General features: G+C 57.8%; 4 protein-coding genes across 12 annotated transcripts; all 4 read left to right on the top strand.

Annotated features, from left to right (window-relative positions):
* Positions 1-33: 33 nt before the first annotated feature.
* On the top strand, positions 34-3,812 carry C8G (complement C8 gamma chain). Of its 9 annotated transcripts, XM_033077744.2 has the most exons (7): positions 58-389; positions 1,228-1,323; positions 1,942-2,012; positions 2,304-2,411; positions 2,698-2,799; positions 2,976-3,014; positions 3,533-3,812. In XM_033077744.2, exons 1-7 carry the CDS (start codon positions 142-144, stop codon positions 3,544-3,546), a joined length of 678 nt encoding a protein of 225 aa, XP_032933635.1. In that variant the 5' UTR covers positions 58-141; the 3' UTR covers positions 3,547-3,812. The 9 variants fall into 9 exon arrangements, with proteins under 9 accessions (XP_032933638.1, XP_032933635.1, XP_032933636.1 ...); XM_033077745.2 differs by lacking the exon at positions 2,698-2,799; XM_033077740.2 differs by having other exon boundaries at positions 2,976-3,812.
* A 2,314-nt stretch (positions 3,813-6,126) lies between these two features.
* On the top strand, positions 6,127-8,786 carry LOC117005728 (lipocalin-like). The gene is given in 8 exon segments (XM_033077748.1): positions 6,127-6,408; positions 7,305-7,407; positions 7,410-7,443; positions 7,527-7,603; positions 7,721-7,834; positions 8,040-8,141; positions 8,342-8,367; positions 8,623-8,786. Coding segments are annotated over 7 exon segments (555 nt in total). The 5' UTR covers positions 6,127-6,309; the 3' UTR covers positions 8,623-8,786.
* Positions 8,787-9,657: 871 nt separating this feature from the next.
* Positions 9,658-12,139, top strand: LOC117005670 (lipocalin-15-like). Its single transcript, XM_033077619.2, has 7 exons — positions 9,658-9,796; positions 10,354-10,493; positions 10,649-10,713; positions 11,005-11,118; positions 11,594-11,695; positions 11,810-11,831; positions 11,984-12,139. Exons 1-7 carry the CDS (start codon positions 9,701-9,703, stop codon positions 11,985-11,987), a joined length of 543 nt encoding a protein of 180 aa, XP_032933510.1. The 5' UTR covers positions 9,658-9,700; the 3' UTR covers positions 11,988-12,139.
* A 98-nt stretch (positions 12,140-12,237) lies between these two features.
* Positions 12,238-16,500, top strand: LCNL1 (lipocalin like 1). The gene is given in 9 exon segments (XM_033077620.2): positions 12,238-13,005; positions 13,449-13,466; positions 13,468-13,589; positions 14,071-14,145; positions 14,733-14,779; positions 14,782-14,838; positions 15,371-15,472; positions 15,710-15,735; positions 16,321-16,500. Coding segments are annotated over 8 exon segments (543 nt in total). The 5' UTR covers positions 12,238-12,909; the 3' UTR covers positions 16,321-16,500.
* Positions 16,501-20,886: the final 4,386 nt, after the last annotated feature.

The following is a 20,886-nucleotide window of genomic DNA, read 5'->3' as shown; positions in this document are numbered from 1 at the left end:
CCACGCCCCATTTCGAGCAGGCCCCGCCCACCCCTCCCGAAACACACACACACACACCTCCCCCGCCACGGCCCCTCCTCGACCCCCGGCCGTGGCCGGGCCCGCTCACTGGGCTCCAGCTCGGCTTGGCCCGGCCAGGCGATGACCCTGGCGATGACCCCGTCCGGCCGCCACGAGGGCTCCTGGCTCCTAGCCGTGCCCGCCCGGCCCCGCCGCTTCCCGGCAGCGCTGGCCTCGCACACCGGCACATGGCGACCCTGCGAACCCTTCTGCTTCTCGGGCTGCTCTTTACGACGCGGGGGCAGAGGGCGGCGCAGAGACGGCGGCCGCCCCCTCCCCAGAGTGCGCTGGAGAAGGTGGCGGCTCAGGAGGGGCTCAACCTCCACCAGGTGAGGGGTTGGGCAGAGGGGTCTGTGGGCATCCGCTGACCCCGCACTTGGGTGAGCTGCAGGGAGTCTCGGTGGCTCCTGTTCCGTGTGCCCTACAGGGCTGACCCCCGGTGTCCTGGGGGGTGCTTTTGCATCCCATCCTCCCGTATCCCCGTCCAGCACTCACCCCCTGTGCCCTTCTCCCCTAGGCCCACCCTTGCAGCCCGTCCTGTGTCCCCCTCCAGGGCTGACCCCCACTGTCCTCCCTAAGCCATGCCCAAGCCCGAGACCCTCGCTGCCCCCCCCACATAGGCAGGGCTCAGCTCAGCCCCAGCACTGCCTGCAGAGGTGCCCACAGAGCAGGTGCAGGGGCCGGAGCCTCACAGGGACCCCCTGTCCTCATGCGTCTGGAGCTGCTGCAGGGCCGGTGCAGCCACCCTGACTCTGGGGCTTGGGTTGAGCTTGGGGCTCTGCTGGTGGGGCTGAGCTGGGGCTGCAGCATAAAGTGATGCCCAGCACACATTGATGTGATGCCCAGTGTGGCATTGGGGTGCCCTCAGTGCTGTGGGCAGTGTGAGCCATAGGCAGGTGCCATGGACATCCTCTACACACCCCTAGCCTGTCCCTTGTCAGGCTCCTTCTGCCCTGCCATCCCGCCTACCAGCACCTGAAGGGCAGTTGTGCCCTGTAGGCACCCCAAAGGACAGGCCGTGGGCAGAGGTGCCAAGTGAAGGGAAGGAGGGTGCTCAGGGTGGTTGAGTGGTGGCACCCCAGGCTGGTGGCCCTGTAGGTGGTGCCACTCCTGTGCCATGCAGCTCTCAGGGAAGTGGTTCCTGGTCAGCATGGCCTCCCGCTGCAGCTACCTGGCAGAGCACAGCCACCAGTTGGAGGCCACGATGATGACAGTGACCGTCCTGGATGGGCAGAGCCTGGCCATCAGCACCTTCAGGAAGCTGTGAGTGATGCTGGGCACAGGGGCCATGGTCAGGGACAGGGATGCTGCAGGCAGGTCAGAGAAGGACTGGTGCCATGGCCACAGACTCCAAAGAGGACAGCTGCCCCAGAGCCAGGTGTGGGTGGGATACCCTCCAGAAAGTTTTGTAGTAGAAGCCCTGGCTATGATGGGCACCCTGGCCATGATGGGCACCCTGCCACCTGCACAGCCACTAGCCCAGGCTGGGCTGGGGGTGCCCAGGCTGGTCAGTGTGAGGACGGCCAGACTGGCAAAACTGAGGCATGTGGTGGCTCCATGGCTGCCCAGCCCAGGACTGGCTCTTGGGACTATCCCAGGGGCAGCATGTCTGAGCATGGGGACCTTCAGCACATCTGTGAGCACTTTCCCCGGCCTGGTGGGCCCTGAGGTGTTGACCTCAGTGCTGCAGGGAGGTGGCAGGGACTCCTTGGGCTCAGAAGATTTTGGGCTCAGCATCTCTCCCAATGTCTCCCCGGTGTTCCGGTATTTCTTTCCCTGGGGAGAAAACAAAGTCCCAAGGAAACAGTGTGTGTGCCTTGGCAGGCAGAGATGTGGGAAGATTCTCCACTTCCTGTACTGACATCTCCTCTCCCCATGCAGGGACAGGATGTGCTGGGAAATCAGGCAGCACTACCTTCCTGCCCAGGCCCCTGGACGCTTCCTGCTGAAGGGTGAGGGAAACTGGTCTGGGGTGGCAGGAGCCCCCCAGTCCTGCTCTCAGCAGGGTTTTGGTAGCAATGTTTCTCTTCCCAGTGCACTCCCAGTATTTTACGTCTTGGGTCCCTAAGTGCCAGGTGTTATCACGGGTGACACCATGGGCTGGTGCCTGTGGGGCTGCTGCACTCTGGCCCTGATTTTCACCCTATGCACACCTGGCTTGTGGTGAAATGAAGGCCCTGGATGATGCTGGGGCTAGCCAGGATTGACCAGGACTAACTGGGCTATCCTCTTGTCCTTCCCAGGCCATAGGAAAAGCAGCAAGGTGGATGTGGTGGTGGGTGAGGCTGATGCCAGCAGCTTCATCATCCTCTATTACCAGAAGGGCCGCAGCATCTCTGTTAAGCTCTATGGTGAGTTGGGGCTTGGGGCCTCATGGCAGGTGAAGGACAGGGGTGGGAAGCCTGTCCTGGCCTCAGGAGAGGCCAGCTGAAGCCTTGGAGGACCCAACATGGGAATGGGGGGTCACTCCCAGGTGGAGAATTGTTCCCAGATGCTGTGGGGGAGCACGTAAGGGGAAAACTGGGAACCCACTCCTCTGACCTGAAAGCCCCCTGGGCCCTTGTGTAGGATAATGGGGGGCTTCGGGCCAGGGCCAGGTAGGGCCTGAGGCCACTGCTGGTGTCTCTCCATGTGCAGGACGGAGCAGCCTGGTCAGTGACACCGTCATGGACAAGTTCGAGCAGCGCATCAGGGCTGTGGGACTGAGTGAGGATGTGACTTACCACTTCCCCACCTATGGTGGGTGGCACACAGTCCTCAGGGAGACCCATGTGGGTTCTGTCCCAATGCTCCGGTCCCCCCAGGGACAAAGATGCAAGGATGGGACTGTGCCCTGCAATGTCCTGGGGGTGCAGGGGCTGGAGCATGCCAGGTCCCAGACGAGGGGATCTCTCCCCAACTCTTGTCTCTTGCAGGGTTTTGTGACTCTGCAGATGAGTTTCACGTCCTCGATGGTGAGTTGGGGGTGCGGGGTAATGCACTGGGTGCACTTGTGTGCCAGGCTCGGTCCCACACTGGGCACCAGTCGGGTGTCCCTGTCCTGGCAGTGAACTGGGCACACTGGGCCAGATCCACACTGCACCATGGTTGTGTGGTCCTGCCCCAGGAGTATGGGAGGGCTTGTCTGGCACAGGAGAGGCCATGACAGACCATTGCTTAGAATAGAGTCTATGCCCTTGTGTGGCAAACCGTCACTCAGAATAGGCATCAGGTACATCCTGGCAAAAGCAAACCCCACTCACCCCCCACATGGGTCAGACTGGGCTTGATGGATCTATATTGATGTTTCCTGGGGTGAGGGCTGATCTGGGATGAGATATCCTGCCACAGGAGCACCCTGGGGTGAGAGCTGCAGTCCCCGGGGACAACTCCATCACTTGTCATTGGTGCTTGGGGAGCTAGAGGTAAGTATCCAGCCTTGATGCTGGGCTTGGACAACCCCCCAGCCCCTCAGCACTTCTCTTCCTTCCAGAAATGAATCTGTAGGTGCACATAGAGTTGCCAGGATGTCCTAGAGTTCACCTCAGCCAGATGCCGATTGGCCACACAGATCTGAGCCACGCTTTCATCAGCTCCCGCTGCTGCTCCACAGTTATGGAGCCAGCCAGCCCTGGGGCTCCTCAGCCCCTCCACCTGTGCTGGCAGCTGTGTATGTCCTTGTCCTGTGCCTCCCAACTTGTGTCCCCCCTCTGCTCTGTGCCTCACTCTTCTGCAGCAGCATGCAACGCCCCAATAAATGCCTCAGAGAAGAACTTGTGTACAGGCCAGTCGCCTCTTGGTCTGCCTCAGCCAGACCAGCACTGTCTCCAGCATGGGCTGCCAGTGCCTTGGACGTGTGCTACTGGCTGGAGCATGCCGAGTGGGTGTTGGGGGGGCTGTGCAGTCCCTTTCCATGCAGACCCCTACCATCTTCTCTGTGAGCCTTCCCCAGCCATGGAACAGTGGGGCAGAATTGTGGTGGTTCCTGTGGTCCAGCTGGCAGGGGCAGGGGAGGGCCTGGTACTGAGGGGAACAGCACCATGCCTGGGGCCACAGTGTTCATGGACTTGGGGCCACTGGGGAGAGCACAGCATCTGTTTTTTCCCCTTACTAGCTGGGAGATCACGGACAGAGCTGGGGGAGGAAATCTTAGTCCCACAGTCCTGCTTCCCACCTCCAGGGCCGGCAAACATCCCATTTCGCTGCCCCAGCTGTGCATTTGTTTCCCGAGGGGCTGCTGCCTATGCTGGACTCCTGTCTGCACAGCCACCACCTCTCAGACAGGCAGGGGACTGGGGGAGCAGTAGGGTCTTCCGCTAGGGGAGACCCGCAGGGTTAATGCTGCAGCCCCTCAGCAGACCCCTCCTCCCTGTGTGTGGAGCCTGGCCGAGACCATCCTACACACATTGCAGTCAAGCAGTAGCCACTGCCACTGGCTTCAGGCAGGGACAGGGAGTGGCCTGGCAGCAGGCAAGTGCGGGGCCCCTTCTGCTCCCCCCGCAGCCCCCGGGGCGGGGAGCAGCCCTCTGTCCCCAGCATCAGCATTTTGCAATCCTAGCGGGAACTGGTAACACATGTTGTTTATCAGGGAATTATGTAAGGGAAGCCACGTGACGTGCCCAGAGACAGTGCCTGTTCCCACCACCCATGTGCGGGCCAGCCGTGTCCAGCCCGGCCGCCCCCCGCGCTGCTGGATCCAGCTCATTTTACCTGCACCCCGAAGTGGCTGCACCTGGCAGGGCGATAAGGGAGCAAGGGGAGAGCCCCGGGGAGGTGGGCTGGTCCCCAAAGATTTCCACACCCTTCATCCCGACTCAGCTCAACCGTCGTTGGGGTTAAACCGTTTCTGGGTGCAAACACCCAAGTTATGCACAAGGGTCTGTGTCCACCCGCCGCGAGCTCAGATACCCCGTCCAGCCCCCAACCCTGCTCCTTCTGCCCCTTGCCACCGTTGGGGTCCCTCTATGCCCTCAAGTACTCCCATACTCCTGAGCTTGCACTAGCTTTGCCACCCCCAGGAGAGCCGGGCAACACCCGGGTATCCATCGGGCACCTCTCCTGGCACCTGGGTAGGGAGGTGGGGGTATCTGGCAGGAGGGGGGATTTGTGTTCCTGCCGCAGTGCCAGGTGACAGTGACACCCCGAGTGCTCCCTGCCTCTGTGCCCGATGGAGAGAGCTCCCCCGGCGCTCTGAGGGTGAGTTCCGGGGAAGACTGAGCCCCAGCCCAGCTTGCGGGGCCCGCGCCAGGCTCTCGTGATATCCAGTCCTGCCTGGCTCAGCTTTTGTTTTGTTTTCATAAATCCGCGGGGCCGGACAGGCACGGGGCGCGCAGGGCAGGTCGGCCTCGCAGCGGGGCGCGGTGAAGGGAATGTGCAGGGGGGGCTGCCAGGGGAAAACCAGCTGTTCTGAAAACATGCTCGTTACGTAAAGCACCTTGGCAGGGCTGCACCGCGGGGCTGCGGCTCTGCCCAGCATGGCCAGCCCTGCCCAAACCCTGCCAGAGCCGTGGGTGTTGCTGCTGGCACCCAGCATACATCCCCTGCCCTCACCCGGCAGGGGCGTCCACGGATTGAGAGGGGCACCTTAGTACCCGCTGGTGACCCCAAACCAAGGGGGAGGGCTTCAGCCCCGCTTAGCAAAGGGGGGTGGTGGAGTGGGTGGGATGTCAACTTCCAGGGTGCATCTGGCTGCATGCTCGTCCCCAGAGAGTTGAAAATGGCCTCTAGCGGGACACACCCCGAGGGCCCAGCAGAGATGCTGCCTTGGGTGATGCAGGGACTTGAGTCAAGGCAAAGCAGGGGGTCCCGCAGCAGCACACACAAGTTCAAGTCCCATGGGTTGGGTTGGAACCTGGCACACACTGGCCATTTCCTCCGTCTCACTGAAGCCCCACTCTGGGTCCGAGTGAGGCCACCCTGTGTGGATGGGGCAGCGCTAGCCCCTCTCTGTGGGCTGCTCGCCGCCCAGCCCGGCAGCTCTGGGGGCAGGGCGGCAACTGCGCTGGCCGCTGGCTGTTTTCACTGCAGAGCAGTTTGGCACCCTGCAGCAAATATGTCATATCAACAAGAAGGGAGCATTCACAGGATCCCCTGCTTGCCCTTTGGCTTCAGCGCTCTGTCCTGCTCCAGCTTGCATAACGGCACGGGGGGAGGCAGGGCTGGCTCCCCGGGGGCCGCCGCAACGCCTGCCCATAAATAGGGGCTCGACAAACTCTCCTGCACGGCAACGCTCTGCCTCCAGCTCTCAGCTCGGCTCGGCTCGGCTTTGCCATGCAGGCCACACTGCTCAGCGTCCTGGCACTGGCCCTGCTCGGGACACTGCACGCCCAGGACAGCATTCCTGTCCAAGCTGACTTCCAGCAGGACAAGGTGACTCAGGACAACAGGCATCATCTCTGTGGAGGTTTGGGGTGTTTTGGGGAATCCTTGCCCTGAAAATGTGAGGGGGTGGTGCACTTCCAGGTGGCAGGTGGATGGGGGCCAGGCTCGCACTGGTGCACTTGCAGTCCCCCATCATGGGGACCACCCAGCACCTGGATTTGGTGGCTCTGGAAGGGCAGGACCCTGGCTCAGACCCATGGATCTGAGCTGCTGCTGTGCTGTGGAATGGGTGTGGATGCACAGGGATCTTACAGGGGAGAGTGAGAAATGCAGTCTCAGTCTGGGCCATGAGAACCCCTCCCCAACAAAGACCCCAGTCCAGGGCCACAAAAAACCAAGGGCTGCTGTGCTGAGGTATCCCCTACATCCCTCCTTCCCTGAAAAGGTCCTGGGGGACACAGCCACCCCAGGGAGTTGATGGGAGTGGAGGGAGGCACTTCCTGCAAGGACAGGGTTTGGGATGTGCTGCATGGGTGGTCCTAGCACAGCTGCTCTCCAAGGCTGGCAGTTCCCCTCAGGGGCCTCACACTGCTGGCTCCATACACTGGACTGGAATGAGCTGTGCTGGACCCATTGTCCTGACCCTTCCTCACACCCCCAGATGGATGGAAATGGTATCTCAGAGCCAGGCAGTCCTGTCACACTCCATGGGCTTGGGGAGAAGAGGAAGGAAATACCTAAGGGCAGTGGAAGGCATGTCATGAAACGGATTTCCTTGTTCCTGGATTTTGTGGTTGCCAAGAGCTGTAGCAGCTCCCTGTGAAATGAGGACCCTGGGACGCTGTCCTGTAGGGAGAGAGACATGGCCTGGACTGGGGCTAGTGGGGGCTGAGGGGTGAAACAGCATCTGTGCCCAGCTGGGGCTGAGTGGAGATTGTGTGCAGCTCACAGGGAAATGGTACAGCATCGGCCTGGCCTCCAACTCTAACTGGTTCAGGAGAAGAGGCACCTGATGAAGATGGTGCACCACCATCATCTCCACCACTGCAGAGGGAACCTGGAAGTTACCTCCACCTACCCCAAGTATGGGGCATGGGGAGGGGGTGGAGTGGGGAGAGGGTACTGGGGGTGGCCACTGGTCCATCCTGCGCTACTGTGCTCCCCAGGGGTGACCAATGTGTAACGAGGAACAGCCTTTACACCAAGACAGAGCAGCCGGGGCGGTACAGCTACACCAGCCCACGTGAGTGCCTAGCTTCCATGGGGCAGCCTCAGACATGCTCACAGTCCTGCTGCCCCTGCTCCTGCCTTGGGGCTGGTTTGGAGCTCAGGGCTGAGCTGTGCCCTATGTCCCCCACAGGCTGGGGCAGCAAGCACAACATCCATGTGGTGGAGACCAACTACGACGAGTATGCCTTGGTGGCCACCCAGATCTCCAAGAGCACTGGTTCCTCCACCATGGTCCTGCTCTACAGTACGTCTCCCCTGGGACCCCCATGCTGTCCACATCCCTGGGATGTCTGTCTTTCCCATGGGAGAAGGGCAGGGTTAGGGTCATTTCCCAAGCTGGGGTGACCTTGAGGGGATGATGGCTGGGTTGGGACGCCCTTGCTGGGCTGCCTGTGCCCCTGTGTGGGTGGATATGGGGGCACTGCCTCTCACCCTGCTCTTGGCTGCAGGCCGAACAAAGGTGCTGAGTCCTGAGCGCCTGGAGATGTTCACCCAGTTCTCCAGGGAGCAGGGCCTGACAGACGACGAGATCCTCATCCTGCCCCAGACGGGTGAGGCTTGGAGCACAGGGATGGTGTCAGGGAGTAGGGGGTGAGATGCCACAGGGGGACTGAGAAGGAGGAGACCCTGCTGGTTTGTCTCTGCCTCTCTATGGGGCCAGCCATGGGGTGCCCCCATTCAGGATCCTTCAGGGGGGCTGAGGTCCCATAACCCCCAGAAGAGCTGATCTCCCTGTTTCTTCCTCCTGCAGACAAATGCATGGCAGATGCTGCTTAGGTGAGTCCTGCCTTCACTGGGGCTCAGACCAGTCCTGCAGGAGGGTATGGGGATGCTTAAAGCCACATCACTCTACAGAGTCCTCAGCCCCTCCACAACCCTTCCCCAGGCTGCTCCTCTCCTCACACCTATTGGGGATCCCCCACCGAGCCCTGTGGACTGCCTACCCCAGTGTGGGGCTGGCCAGGCCCATGTTCCCCCTCTGTGTTACCTGGTCTCCCACAGCTCAACCATGCTCACGTCCCATCTTTTCAGGTGGACCCACCAGCTGCTGCCAGCCCAAGCCCCACAGCACCACAAGCTGGTGACCACCCTGCCCCATCTGACCACCAGTGGACCCCAGCACCACAGCAGCCTTCACTCCCTGGCTTCACAACCCACACCTGTATCCCTATCTTGATTAAAGTCCATAAAACCCAGCCCTTGCCTGCTGGTTTGTTGTGCCCTAAACAAGGTGATAGTGAGGGGAAAGCATGGCCAGTAGGGTTGGGACTGGGATTAGCGGTCAGGGCTGACCCCAGCTCCTGGCCGTGGTGCTGCCAGGCTGAGACCCCGTGTGCATTCACAGACCTGGCCCAATGATGCTGCCTCGCCATTGAACCTGCCCTGTCCCAGAAAAAGGGGTCCCTGAGACTGGGACCCACTGGGCCATCTGCTCTCCCTCTGCCTCTTGGGTACCCTGGGCTCCCCCTGGCTCCCTGCCTTGGTTTCCCTGGGGAGAGAAGGCTAGCATCATGGGAACAGAGCAATGGGCAATCAGGGGGTCCTCCAGAATTTGGGGAATGATGGACATGAAGCAGAAGGATGTCTGTGAACTCTGGGTGTGGCTCGATCCTGGCCACCCCCTGGGCTCCATCCTATCAACCCAGACCCTCTCCAGCAGTGGGTCTGAGCCTACTGCCAGCAGCTTAAGAAGCCACCACCTCTTCTGAGGGCACTGGGCTGCAGCTCACCTGGGGTAGAACACCAGCACAACCATTCTCTGGCACTGAGGATCCTGGAGGCAGGATCCGTCCCACCACTGACAGACCCTAGAAACAGTGGGAACAGCCAGGTGGGGGCACCTGGGATGCACCTCACGCTCTTCCCCAAACACAGAGTGAGCACAGGGCAGCACTTGGTCGTGGTGTGCTCTGGGCTGGGTCTCACACAAGGCTGCATTCATCTGGAAGTGGGGGGGATAGGGCCAGCACTGTCACCTAAGCCGGGCACAGGTTATCCCTGCTCTTGTGTAACCTGTTGCATAAAGCTGGCGTGAGCAGGAGCGCTGCCAGCAGTGGGGGCTATAAAGGTGGGTGCAGCCTCTCCTGCCCACATCCACTCCAGGGCGAGTATGACAGCAGCACTGCCCAGCCTGGCTCTGGCCCTGCTCTGCCTGCTGCAGGCAGGGGCCCAGGTCCCCGTGCAGCCGAACTTGGACACCGAGAAGGTAAGTGCACAGGGTGCTGCCTGGCACATCCTGCCTGGGCTGGAGGGGCTGGCTGGTGCAGAGGGCCTGTGCTGCACCCCGGGGCACCTGCCAGACCCCATTCCTGAGCAACTCCAGGGCAGCTTCCAGGAGAGCCTCTGCAAAATCAGGTTAGTCCTGGCTGCTGTGTCCAGGGCCAGCAGTAGCCCCACTGCAAGGACACCAACATGTGGGGCCATAATGTCCCCAAGTGTGCACCAGGGAACATGGACTAGGTGCTGCACCTGTACTCTTAGCATGGGGCAGGACAGGGTGTTTTGCATGCAGAAAGGTAGCTGGTCCCCATGTTTGCCTGGCTGGTCCCCACAGAGGGTGGCAGGTTTCTACAGTGGGCTGTTATGTTCTCCATGGTGGAGGGCAGATCCCCACAGATGGTGGCAGGTCCCCACAGACAGTGGCAGGTCCACTGCAGGTTGGTAAGTTTCTGCAGTGGGCTGCCAGGTCCACCATGGAGGTGTGTAGGTCCCCCTGGTAGGTCCCCATAACTTCCAAATTCCGCTGGTGATGTCCTGCTGCAGTTTGCAGGGGTGTGGCATGTCACAGCCATCGCTTCCAACTGCTCCATCTTCCTGAAGATGAAGGATGGGATGAAGTCATCCATGGCCATCATCAGCTTCATGCCAGAAGGGGACCTGGCCCTGAAGTTGATCTGGCCCCTGTAAGTGTTAATCTTGCTAGCACAGCAGCTCCCCCACTGCTCTGGGGGATGCTCTGCATCCCTCTGGGCAGGCTGGGCTCCCCACACTGTGCCCACCACCTCACTGCCCTCCCATGTGGTGTCTGTCATTTGACTTTTTCATGTTCCTTTTCCAGGATGGACAAATGCCAAAAGTTTGAGCTGCTCTTACAGCAGAGTGGGCAGGCGGGGCACTACATGGGTATGTGTGGGTAGGGGCTTTGGAGCCATGGGTACCCCGAAACAGAGGGTGGGCATCCCCAGCCCCTGTGCCTTGGGAGCAGTGGGAGATGGGCTTGGCCCCTCTGCTTCCACAGCTCAGCAAGAGGGTGTGGATGAGTGGGCACCTGACTCCTCCACATTGAGCAGGGGTTCCTTCCTCATACCTCCCTCAGGCAAATGGGAGGCTTGAGCACTGAGCTGCGGGCCCCAGCAGGGCCCAGGAGGGCTCAGACTACCACATTATCCAACTGGTCACCTCTGGGGTCCTTAGGAGCACAAGAGAAGAGGGATCTGCGTGTGATGGAGACAGACTACAGCCACTATGCTGTCCTGCATGAGGCCCATTACAGCGAGGCAGAGCCCAGCACAGCGCTGCAGCTCCTCAGTGCGTTGGGAGTGGGGACCTGGCTCCTGGGAAGGGATGGAGGCACCAGCGGTGGGCAGGGGCTGGGCTCCCCCCTACCACTACCCAGGGCCACCAGCAGTACCACCCCATGTCCATCATCTAGGGAATTAATTTTGGGGTGAAGGAAACCTTGCACAAAAGATATTTCCAGTTGGTTGAGGGGTTGAACCAGAACCCACTGCAGTGTGCAAGCCCAGCTGCAGCAACCCAACCCTTCCAGCCATCCCATACCACCCCAAACGAATGGGTTGCTCAGCCCAAGGGGCTTGTGCCCCCTTGCTGCCAGCCAAGGGCAGCTGTGGGTTGCCTGGTGTCTACCCTGCATTTTCATTGCTTCACCTTGGCTTTTCCCTGGGGTCCAGCTGCTGCCCTGTAGTACCTGGACACCCAGTGTGGGGCTGGCTACTGGGATTCCTTGCACTCACCAGCCCCCACTTTGGATGTATGGCTACAGCAAGGGAGCAGGATGTGAGCCCCCAGCTCCTGCAGAAGTTCATGCAGCTCATTCCCACTATGGGCCTGACCAAGGACATGCTAGCTATCCTGCCCAAGTCAGGTGAGTGGCCTGAGGACACAGAGTGGCAACTACAGCCCTTTTGTATGGGGACTCTGAACAGGGGCTCAGGGTGCTGCCAATGGCACACTCACCCCTCTCTTTGCTTTCCAACAGATCAATGCATCAGGGACATCAGGTGAGTGTGGCCAGGGAAAGCTGTGACTCCCAGCATGGAGTCCAGCTGAGAAGGGACTTGCAGGCCCTGGGAGATCCCCCACCTGCCTCAGGGCTCTGTCACCTTGACTTTGCCTTGCTCTGACCAGTCTTCTGCCTGTCCTGCCTCTGCAGCTGAAGGGACCGTGTGTCCTCCAGACCTAGTGGACGATGGGCTCTGCACCCACTCTGTGGCGCTCCTTCCTATCCTCCAGGCTCTGCCAGACCCCTTGCTCCACACCAGGATCATCCTCAATCTCCTAAATAAATAGATGCAGAAGCTGCCCCAGAGCTTGGCGCTTTGTTGGTGGGAGTAGGGTGGGAGTAGGGTCCCCAGAAACCTGAGCCCAACAATCCTGCCAGGCCCCTGCGGATGGGAAGGTGCAGGGGAGTAGCTGCCACGGCAAGGAAGAACGAAGCCAGGGTGAACAGGGGCTGGCACAGCCAGGTGGTCAGTACCTCTGGGTTAAGGAGTCAGGCTGCTCAGTGCTACCTGCAGAGACACCCCCAGGAAACCCCATTCCCTGCTCAGTCCTCTCCTGTGCCACCCAGCTGGGAGTGGGGTGGCACCAGGGCTGCCTATGGCAGGATTTGGGCAGGATCCCAGCAGCTGCCCCGGGGCACGTTTCAGCTGGCCAGAAGAACGGGTCACCGGGGGCTTTGGTCAGCTGGGCACCGGGACTGCCCCGGGGCCGGTACCGGGAAGAACCTCCCGCTCCTCCTGGCAGCGCTCCGGCCGCCCGTTGGAAAAACAACCGCTCGCTTTGTTCTTTCACGAGGAACTAAAAGAACGGGGGAAATCCCAAATTTCAGCAGTGGCGCAAGTGTTCCTGTAACCCCGTTTTGGGGCTGGCCCGCGCAAGCCCCCCGGGCCCCAGAGGTTTGCTCACCCTGGGCTGACTCGTGCCCTTCAGATCCGCCCCCTGCCCAAGCCAACCCCAGACATTCCCGTGGGGCTCGGCACGGCTCCAGCGGGGGGAGGAGGGAGCACGGAGTTATAAATCCCACAACCCCGGCACCACTCCCCATCCCACTGCTGAAGTCAGAGGAGCTGAGGTAAGATGAGGACCAAGGGGCTGAGCCTGGGGCTGGTCCTGCTGTGCTTGCTGCATGTGCAGGCTGGGGACCCGGGACCTGTGGAGCCCGACGAGAGCAAGGTAACGAAGGGAAGGGAAGGGAAGGGAAGGGAGGGAAGGGAAGGGAAGGGAGGGAAGGGAAGGGAAGGGAAGGGAAGGGAAGGGAAGGGAAGGGAAGGGAAGGGAAGGGTAAGGGAAGGAAGGGAAGGGAAGGGAAGGGAAGGGAAGGAAGGGAAGGGAAGGGAGGAAGGGAAGGGAAGGGTCTCCAGTCACCTGCAGAGCGGGAAGGACTGTAGAGATATTTTTGGTACTGGGGACAGCTGGGGTCACTACAGCTATCATTACTTTGCTGTCACACTCCAGGTGAGGACAGTCACCCAGCTCCTCCATAGGTGTCTCTGAGGGAATTTTGTTGCCTGGATGGGATGTGGATGTTCCCCGTACTGAAGTTGTCCTGACTTGGTCCCTGAGGAGGGGATACTCTAGAGTGCTCCTCTGGACTTACAGCCTGCTCTCTCTGCCAGATTGCAGGGACATGGTACAATCACTGCTATGGCCTCTGACTCTGAGACCTACATCCGAAAAAAGGACCAGCTGAAGATGGCGATGGCCAACATTGAAGTCCTGGGGGATGGTGACCTGAACGTCTCCTTTGCAATTCCCACGTAAGTCTCACATACTTTTCCTTCACAGGCTTTAGTACCAACCTCCTCCCTGGACTTTCACTGGTGGGTCTCCACCTCAGTGCACCCACCAAAGACCTGGGCAGAGGTTGAGACAGGACCACCACGGGCTTGGGACAGCTGTGGGCACCCCATCTTTAGGGCAGGCTCAGGGCAACACTAGCTAGGACCAGTGCCACCACAGAGGATGGGACAGGACCTATGATTAGAACTTTCCCCAGCAGAACCAGTCTCATCCCAGAAGCTCAGAGCATGAGTGAGAGTATGCATAATCCCCAGGTGCCAGCACTATCCCCTGCCAGCCAAGTACCATTGTTCCAAGGGTGGTATCTGTCCCCTCCTGCTCTGGCCACACCATCCATCTCTGAACAGCAAGTCCCACATCTGGGATAGTGACCCTTGAACAGGGAAGGGGAACCAGGGTCACTTCATCTGAGCTGGAGCATCTTTCACTGTTCTGTAGCCCTGAGAGATGTATGAAGTTTTCATCGATCTACAAGCCAACAGGCAGTCCGGGTGAATACTACAGCTCTGGTGAGTGGGGGTGCCTGGCTCTTGGGGCAGGGGGGAAGCGTGTCCCACCATCCCTGGCTGAAGCAGCTGGCTGTTCCTGGGGACATGGCCCTCAGGACTACCTGCCTCTCCTGTGTCCTGGGTGGGATATGCCTCTGCATCCAGATGCCAGCTGCACCCCAGGGCTGGTGGCCCACCAGCATGGCAGACCCCTCAATCCCTCCCTCTGGGATAAACACATTCAGACCAAGCTTAAACCCTGGGGAAAAGCAGGTGCATTCTGCAAAGAAGCTCTGAGTGGAGGTCCCCAGGGGATGGAGCTGGAGTGGTTTTCCACCATTCCCAGCCCAAGGATCAGTCTCACACTGGCCAACAGCCTGCACTGACCATCCACAGCCCTTTCTGCTGTCACCTTCCCATCCCTCTGCTCTGCTATAGTCTGTGGGCTCCCCCAGGCTTTCAGAGGAGCCTTAGCAAGAGAGAAAGCCAGGATGGAGAGATATCAAGGAAAGATGGGCTTGGTGGGCTTCATGCTCTTACAACCACTGTGCAGCATGGGGGCTGCCAGGAGGAGGAGGTAATTAATTTTCTCCACGTCCTTTTGCAGGACAGAGGCAATAAGACAGTGCGGCTGGTGGATACCGATGGCAGGTCCTACATGGTGTCTTTGCCACCAGAGAGAAGGATGAGAAGATCTTGCACATGCTGAGACTTTACAGTATGTGGCCAGCAGTGGTGAACTGCTCAGAGGTGTTGGGTGCTTCTGGGGGTCCTGCAAGGCCAAGGGACAGGGGGTCTCCCTCTTCACTCCTGCCCTGGGTGAGGTGCAGGAACAGGGCAGGGACTCCCATGTGTTCACTGTGTGGCAGGGAAGGAGCAGTGGTTTGAGGTGGCATGGGAGGTTGGGGCTCAGGTTCCCAGTACTGTGCTGCAAGTCCATGGCCTTGGGTAAGTTGCTTGGTGGAGAGGGGTGGAGAGTGGGGGTCCTGCTGCACAGACGGAGCAGAATCAGTGAGCAGAAACCAAGAGAGGAGTCACTGTGCTGGTGTCAGGACCTCTGGCTCATCTTGTTCCCTGGGTGAGGTGTCTCATGTGCCTGCCCACCACTGCTCTCCAGGACCTCCATCAGTGCCTCCAGCCTTCTCCCATGGTCTACCATCCATCCCACCCTCAGCTGGACACACTAATCAGCTTCCCAGGAGATGCAGGGTCAGGCACAACCTGGAGCTAACTCATGTCTTTATCTTTAGGCAGAACCCAGTGGGTGAGACCCCAAATCAAATTGCTGTTCAAGACACTTGCCAAGATGCATGGCTTCACCGACCAGACCATCTGGATTTTACCCAGGCAGGGTGAGCACTGCCCAGGGCCAGTGCAGGGACACACAGGCAGGGACCAGCTCAGCCCATCAGTGCCACCACTTTGTGGTCTGAGCTGGCAGGAGGGAGTGCTGGCAGCCAGTGGTGCTCTGGCTGGGCACACTCTCCAAGGAGAAACCCACAGGTTCCTTTTGAGTAGTCTATTTTGGGTGCTAAATGGGACTATTCAGACCACAGTGCCAGACTTAGGCTTTCTCTTTGTTTCCACAGAGGAATGCCAACTTGGTGAACCATAGGTGAGTTGCCACAGTGCAACATGGTGTTTGCAATGTTCTCTCCTGGAAATTGACCCTTTTGGTGCCCCCAAGGCAAGGCCCACCAAGAACTCTTTGAGTTCCTCTGGGGTTGAGCGGTCTGAACTGGTGCTGGAGCATGCACACAGGTAGGACCATTCCTTTGGATGCTGCTCTGCAGTGAGGACCCCAGGTAGCAGTACCTAGGAACTCCCAAGGAGTAGTGCCCAAAGACCCCCAATGGGAAGTGCCTGGCACTGAACATGGTCATATGAGCTAAAACCACCAGAGAAATGTCTGCACAGCCCCTTGAGCAGTGAGGGCCAGGATACCGGCCAGGGATCCTGGGCTTGTGGACTGGCAAACGTGGCCAAAGTGCGTTGGTATCTCACCATGCAAAACCTATTTGCTGTTGGCCTCCCCTGGCCTGTGCTTTCCCACCACACAGCTATAGGGGTTACTAGAAATCCATTGCTGGAGATGCTTCACCCTACAAATCTGGGGAGAACTGGAGAAGAATGCCCTGATCCTAATGGAGAGTCCTGCTGGTCTTGCTTCACCAGACCCCACCTCTCACCTATTTTCCAGGAAGTGTAGAGTGACTTGTGGATGCTCCTGCCAAACAATGCAAGACCCACACTCTGAAGCTCCAGGCTCCTGCTCCACCATCCTTCTTCCAAGCTCTGTTGTCAGGACTCTGACACAGCCCCTGCTCCTCCAGCACACGGTCCCTGCTTTTTGCCAAATAAACAGAAACATTCCCCCCCATATCTTGGTGTAGCTGTCTGGGGAGAACCTGGGGTGCTGGGCCCTGTAGTCCCTCCTGTTGTCCTCCTGGGGACTGTAGATGGTGAACAAGTGGGAGTGATCGCAGCTGAGCTCACCCAAATGAGGGCAGTTTCAGAGCCACAAGAGTTTCCCTCCTGGGTGCCTCCCAGAGGCTCAGGACCAGGCCAGGCAGAGGTGAGGCAAAGGGTGCAGTGAGGCTGGGAATCCTGTGGGCAAGAGGGGATGCATGGAGAAAGGCCACAGAGAGTGAGGTTGGAGTTTGAAGGGCTGCATCCATCTACACCATCCACCACCTTTCCTCCTCTTGCCCTGCAGTGGCTGCAGCTCTCTGCTCCTTGGGAGCCCCAGGTGCTCATCCAACAGCTCAGGTAGAGCCAAGGTATGGCAAGATTCAGATTTGGGACCTCTCAAGCTGTTGTGGAACATGGCTATCTGAATCTTCTGCAGCCAAACCTGGAGAGCTGCTGTGGTTTCTGCTCCTGGCAGAAAAAGAAAAAGCCCCCACTGGTGCTAGGGTCCCAGAGCACACAAGCTGACAGTTCAGTGTTTTCTGGATGTTTTCTGCATGGATCCTTGCAGAGCAGGTGGTGGGTCCCCATGCAGCCCTCCATAATCCCTCAGCCCCTTCCATCAAGCTTGTATCTGTCTCTGCTGCTCATCCAATGCTCCTTTATCTCCCCCAGCAAATCTGGCCAGATGTCATCATATATCTGATAAAAAGGGGCTTTTCTTCCCTGAATGTTCCTAAGGGCTTCCTGGGTTTACGCACCTACTCAGCCATGGCAGCATCCTGCATCAAGGATCTTCAGTCACCTCTGTTCTCCCTTTTGCTTGTCATGCTGGTTCCATCTTCAGCTGCTCAGCCAGGGGCCATGGGAACATACTGGGGCTGGTGGGGACCAGGCTGGTACAGTGGGGAACAGCCCAGACCCCAGGGTCCCAAACACTGATGGAGAGAGCAGAAGGGTGTTGGGGCAAAGGAAGTGCTGGGAGCATTTGATTGCTGAGGAGCAGTATGAGACCAGCAGCTGATGGCTGCTGGTGATGCAAGATCTGTATTCATGCTCTTTATGCTGTTCCAGATCTTAAATCTTTGACAAGCCTCCTTGTACCTCCCAGCTTCCCTCTCACCCTTCTCTCTCCTTCCTCTGTTAAGGCCATGTCCCTGCTGGGGCTGCCAAGGCCAGACCTGGACCTTCACCTCCCTGAAAAGGTGAGGATACAACTGAGATTTATGTGAAGCCTTGTCCTATTCTCTGATCTTCTCCTAATATCTCCTCATGCTGCCCCCTCTGGCACCCGCTGCACATGAATGAGACATTTTACCAGATATCTGTCAGTCAGTACAGTGACCTCCCTGTGGGTGACTTTCTTTCCTTTCTCTCTCTCTCTGCCATTCTATTCTGTGGGTGACCAAGCACTGGGACAGTCTGCCCAGAGAGGCTGTGGAGTCATGTTTGGAGGAGCTTAAAACCTGTCTGGACACGATCCTGACAGACTGCCCTGGGGGACTCTGCTTGAGAAAGGAGGTTGGACTGGATGATCTTCCAGCCTGAACCATTCTGTTATTTATCTTAGTGAGATCTTCCCTAACCTATGTCAGATTGTCCCCTGTGAGCTTTGATAGATTCTTGCCAGTTGATCAGGGGTCCAACACCCATGTCTTGTTGACTCCTCCAGAGAGGTGTATTTCTGAGGTGTGATTTTCCTGCACAGAAGTTGGATTCAGTGTGCCCTGTGTCATACTTTGCCGAGGCATCAACCAAATCTGGCATTTGCTGCAGCTTTTGTATCTCTCTCATCTGTTGTCCCTCTGACCACCTCTGAAGAACCTGGCATATTCTCTTCATCTCATTGTCTGGTGAAAACTAGAAGGCACCAAAGGCAGTATAAGTGGCAGATGGGATGCTGCAGTGATGTTTGAGTTATTTCGTCCGAAAATGTTCTCTCCTCTGTTCTTATTACTCACTTGCCCTTCTCCATTGGTAGGACAGAGCTACTGAAGTATTTGCAGAAGAGATTGTCCATTCTGAGGATCCACCAAAGCTACTTCTTGTCCAAGGGGATACAGGGTTTCTCCACTAATCTATCAGCTTATTTTCTTTGAATTTAATAATCTACTTTCAAATATTTTCTAGTGTTAAATTCCTGCTGACAGAGCCTTTGAATAAAGTGCAGCTGTCATCTCTCAAAAGTGAGGAGCAAAGCACCAGATGCTGGTGTCTTCATTGTTTGTCTTACCTTGTTGCCTTCAGCTGCCTTCAATAAGTTAAAGAATATTTATGCTATTTTTAATCAGATTCTTTAAACTGATGCAATCACGCTGGATTCCATTTAGGCTTCCCAATGTTGTTTAGGGCTTGTATTTGCTAATATCAGCTTAAGCACTCAGAGGGAAGCTAAGCTGGTCTTTCCAGACAATGTCTGTGCCATACGTGGTAGTTAATCCTCTTGACTTTTCATTTTTTTCTCTTTTTAAAAATAAAATGTGACTGTAAGGGATCATCTCAGGTTTTAAGAGTAGCACCGGCTGGCACAAGGATGACAATTTAATTTCAGCCTCTGAGCCAGGTCTGACTTGCTGCTTGGGACCTATGGGCACTTGGCCATCCCAAAAAAACTTGAGTGCATGGGTGCCCAGCCAATCTGCCTAGAGCAGTCCTGTGTTAGAGGCTCCTGGATATCCCTTTGCATGTGACAGGTGCAGCACAAGTCACAAGCTGGAGTCACTCAGATGACATGCAGACATCAGGACCAGGCTTGTCCATCTGCCTTGGATGGTGCAGAGTGAAACCACAGGGTTCCCCAAGTGCCACTGGGGTCTGGTGGGTATGAGCTCAGAACAGCTTTTCCTCTTTCAATGCACACCCAGGGGTCTATTGAAATCACACCAGTGTCCCAAACCACTGAAGCTGCCAGGCACACCTATCGTGAAGAGAGGTGCAGAAGGGAAGCAGCAGCCCTGTGCTGGGGTCTCTGTCCTAGTCTGTTCCCTGCCCCTCTCCCACAGCCAGCAGCCAGGGCTGCACTGGCTGTCTCTTTCCTGGCCTGCCAGCCATATGAGCACTTGCCTGAGGAGCACAGGATGTCTGGCTGTAGTGGGTGACCCTGGCTGGACCCCAGGCACCCACCAATGCCTCTCTATCTCTCCCCTCTGCACTGGACAGGAGAAAGAAAATATAACAAAGGATTCATGAGTTGAGATAAGGACTGGGAGAGATCACTCATCAAATACCATCACAGGCAAAATAGGCTCTAATTAGAGATATTAATTGAATTTATTACTAACAAAATCAGAGCAAGATAATGAAAAGTAAAATAAGCCTTCAAAGCACCTTCTCCCCCACCCTTCTCTCCTTACCAGCTCTACCTCCTTCTCCACAGTGGTGCATGCAGACAAGAATGGGACACTACTCAGGGGCAGAAGTCATTCCCCTGCTCCAGCATGGTCCCTCCCATGGGAAAAAGTTCTCCATAAACTTCTCAAACGTGAGTCCAGCTCACAGACAACAGTTCTAGCCAAACTGCTGCAACGTGAGTCACTTTTCCATGGGGTAAATCCTTCAAGGACAGGCTGCTCCAGCATGTGTCCCCCACGGGGTCACAGCTCCTACCAGCAAACCTGATCCGATCCGATGTGGGCTCCTCTCTCCACAGGTCTGCAGCTCCCTGCCAGAATCCTGCTTTACCATGGGCTTCCCACGGAGCCTCAGCCTTCTCTCAGGCATCTCCCTGGGCTCCTCCAGGAGCTGCAGGTGGATCTCTACATTCCTATGCCATCTTTGGGCTGCAGGGACACCATGGTCCTCACCACAGCCTAGGGGGATCTCAGCTCCTGGAGCATCTCCTTCCCCTCCTTCTCCACTTACCTTGGTGTCTGCAGAGCTTTCCTCTCACATATTCTCTCTGCTCTTATCTGTCCACAATTACAACTGCACAAAAACCTCTTCTTTTTCATTCTTAAATAGGTAATCTCAGAAGCATTACCACCACTCCAAATTGGCCTAGCTTTGGCCAATGGCATGTCTGTCTCTGGAGCCACCAGGAACTGGCTCTGCTGCACATGGTGGAAGTTCCTGGCAGCTTCTCACAGAAGCCATCCCTCTAGCCCCACCACTACCAAAGCCTGGCCATGCTAACACAATGCACTGGTGCAAGTCTCAAAGTCCACAGGCTCGCAGGTCACCTGCTGGCAGCAGAGCAGGAGCCCTGCCCCTGCCACAAACAGAGTGCTGCTCACGTGCAGATGTGACCCTCATTGCCCTGTGCCACAGGGTGGTTCCTGGCAGTCCTTGGGCTGTGGTTCTTCATGCACAGCAAGGCTGTGGAGCTGACCTGTGCTTCACTTGAGCCTACCTCAAGCTC

This window comes from Catharus ustulatus, chromosome 21 (assembly GCF_009819885.2).
Source record: "Catharus ustulatus isolate bCatUst1 chromosome 21, bCatUst1.pri.v2, whole genome shotgun sequence".
In the NCBI taxonomy this organism is placed as follows: domain Eukaryota; kingdom Metazoa; phylum Chordata; class Aves; order Passeriformes; family Turdidae; genus Catharus; species Catharus ustulatus.
The sequence above is the reverse complement of the archived record's forward strand: the minus strand, read 5'-3'. Positions and strand labels throughout refer to the sequence as shown.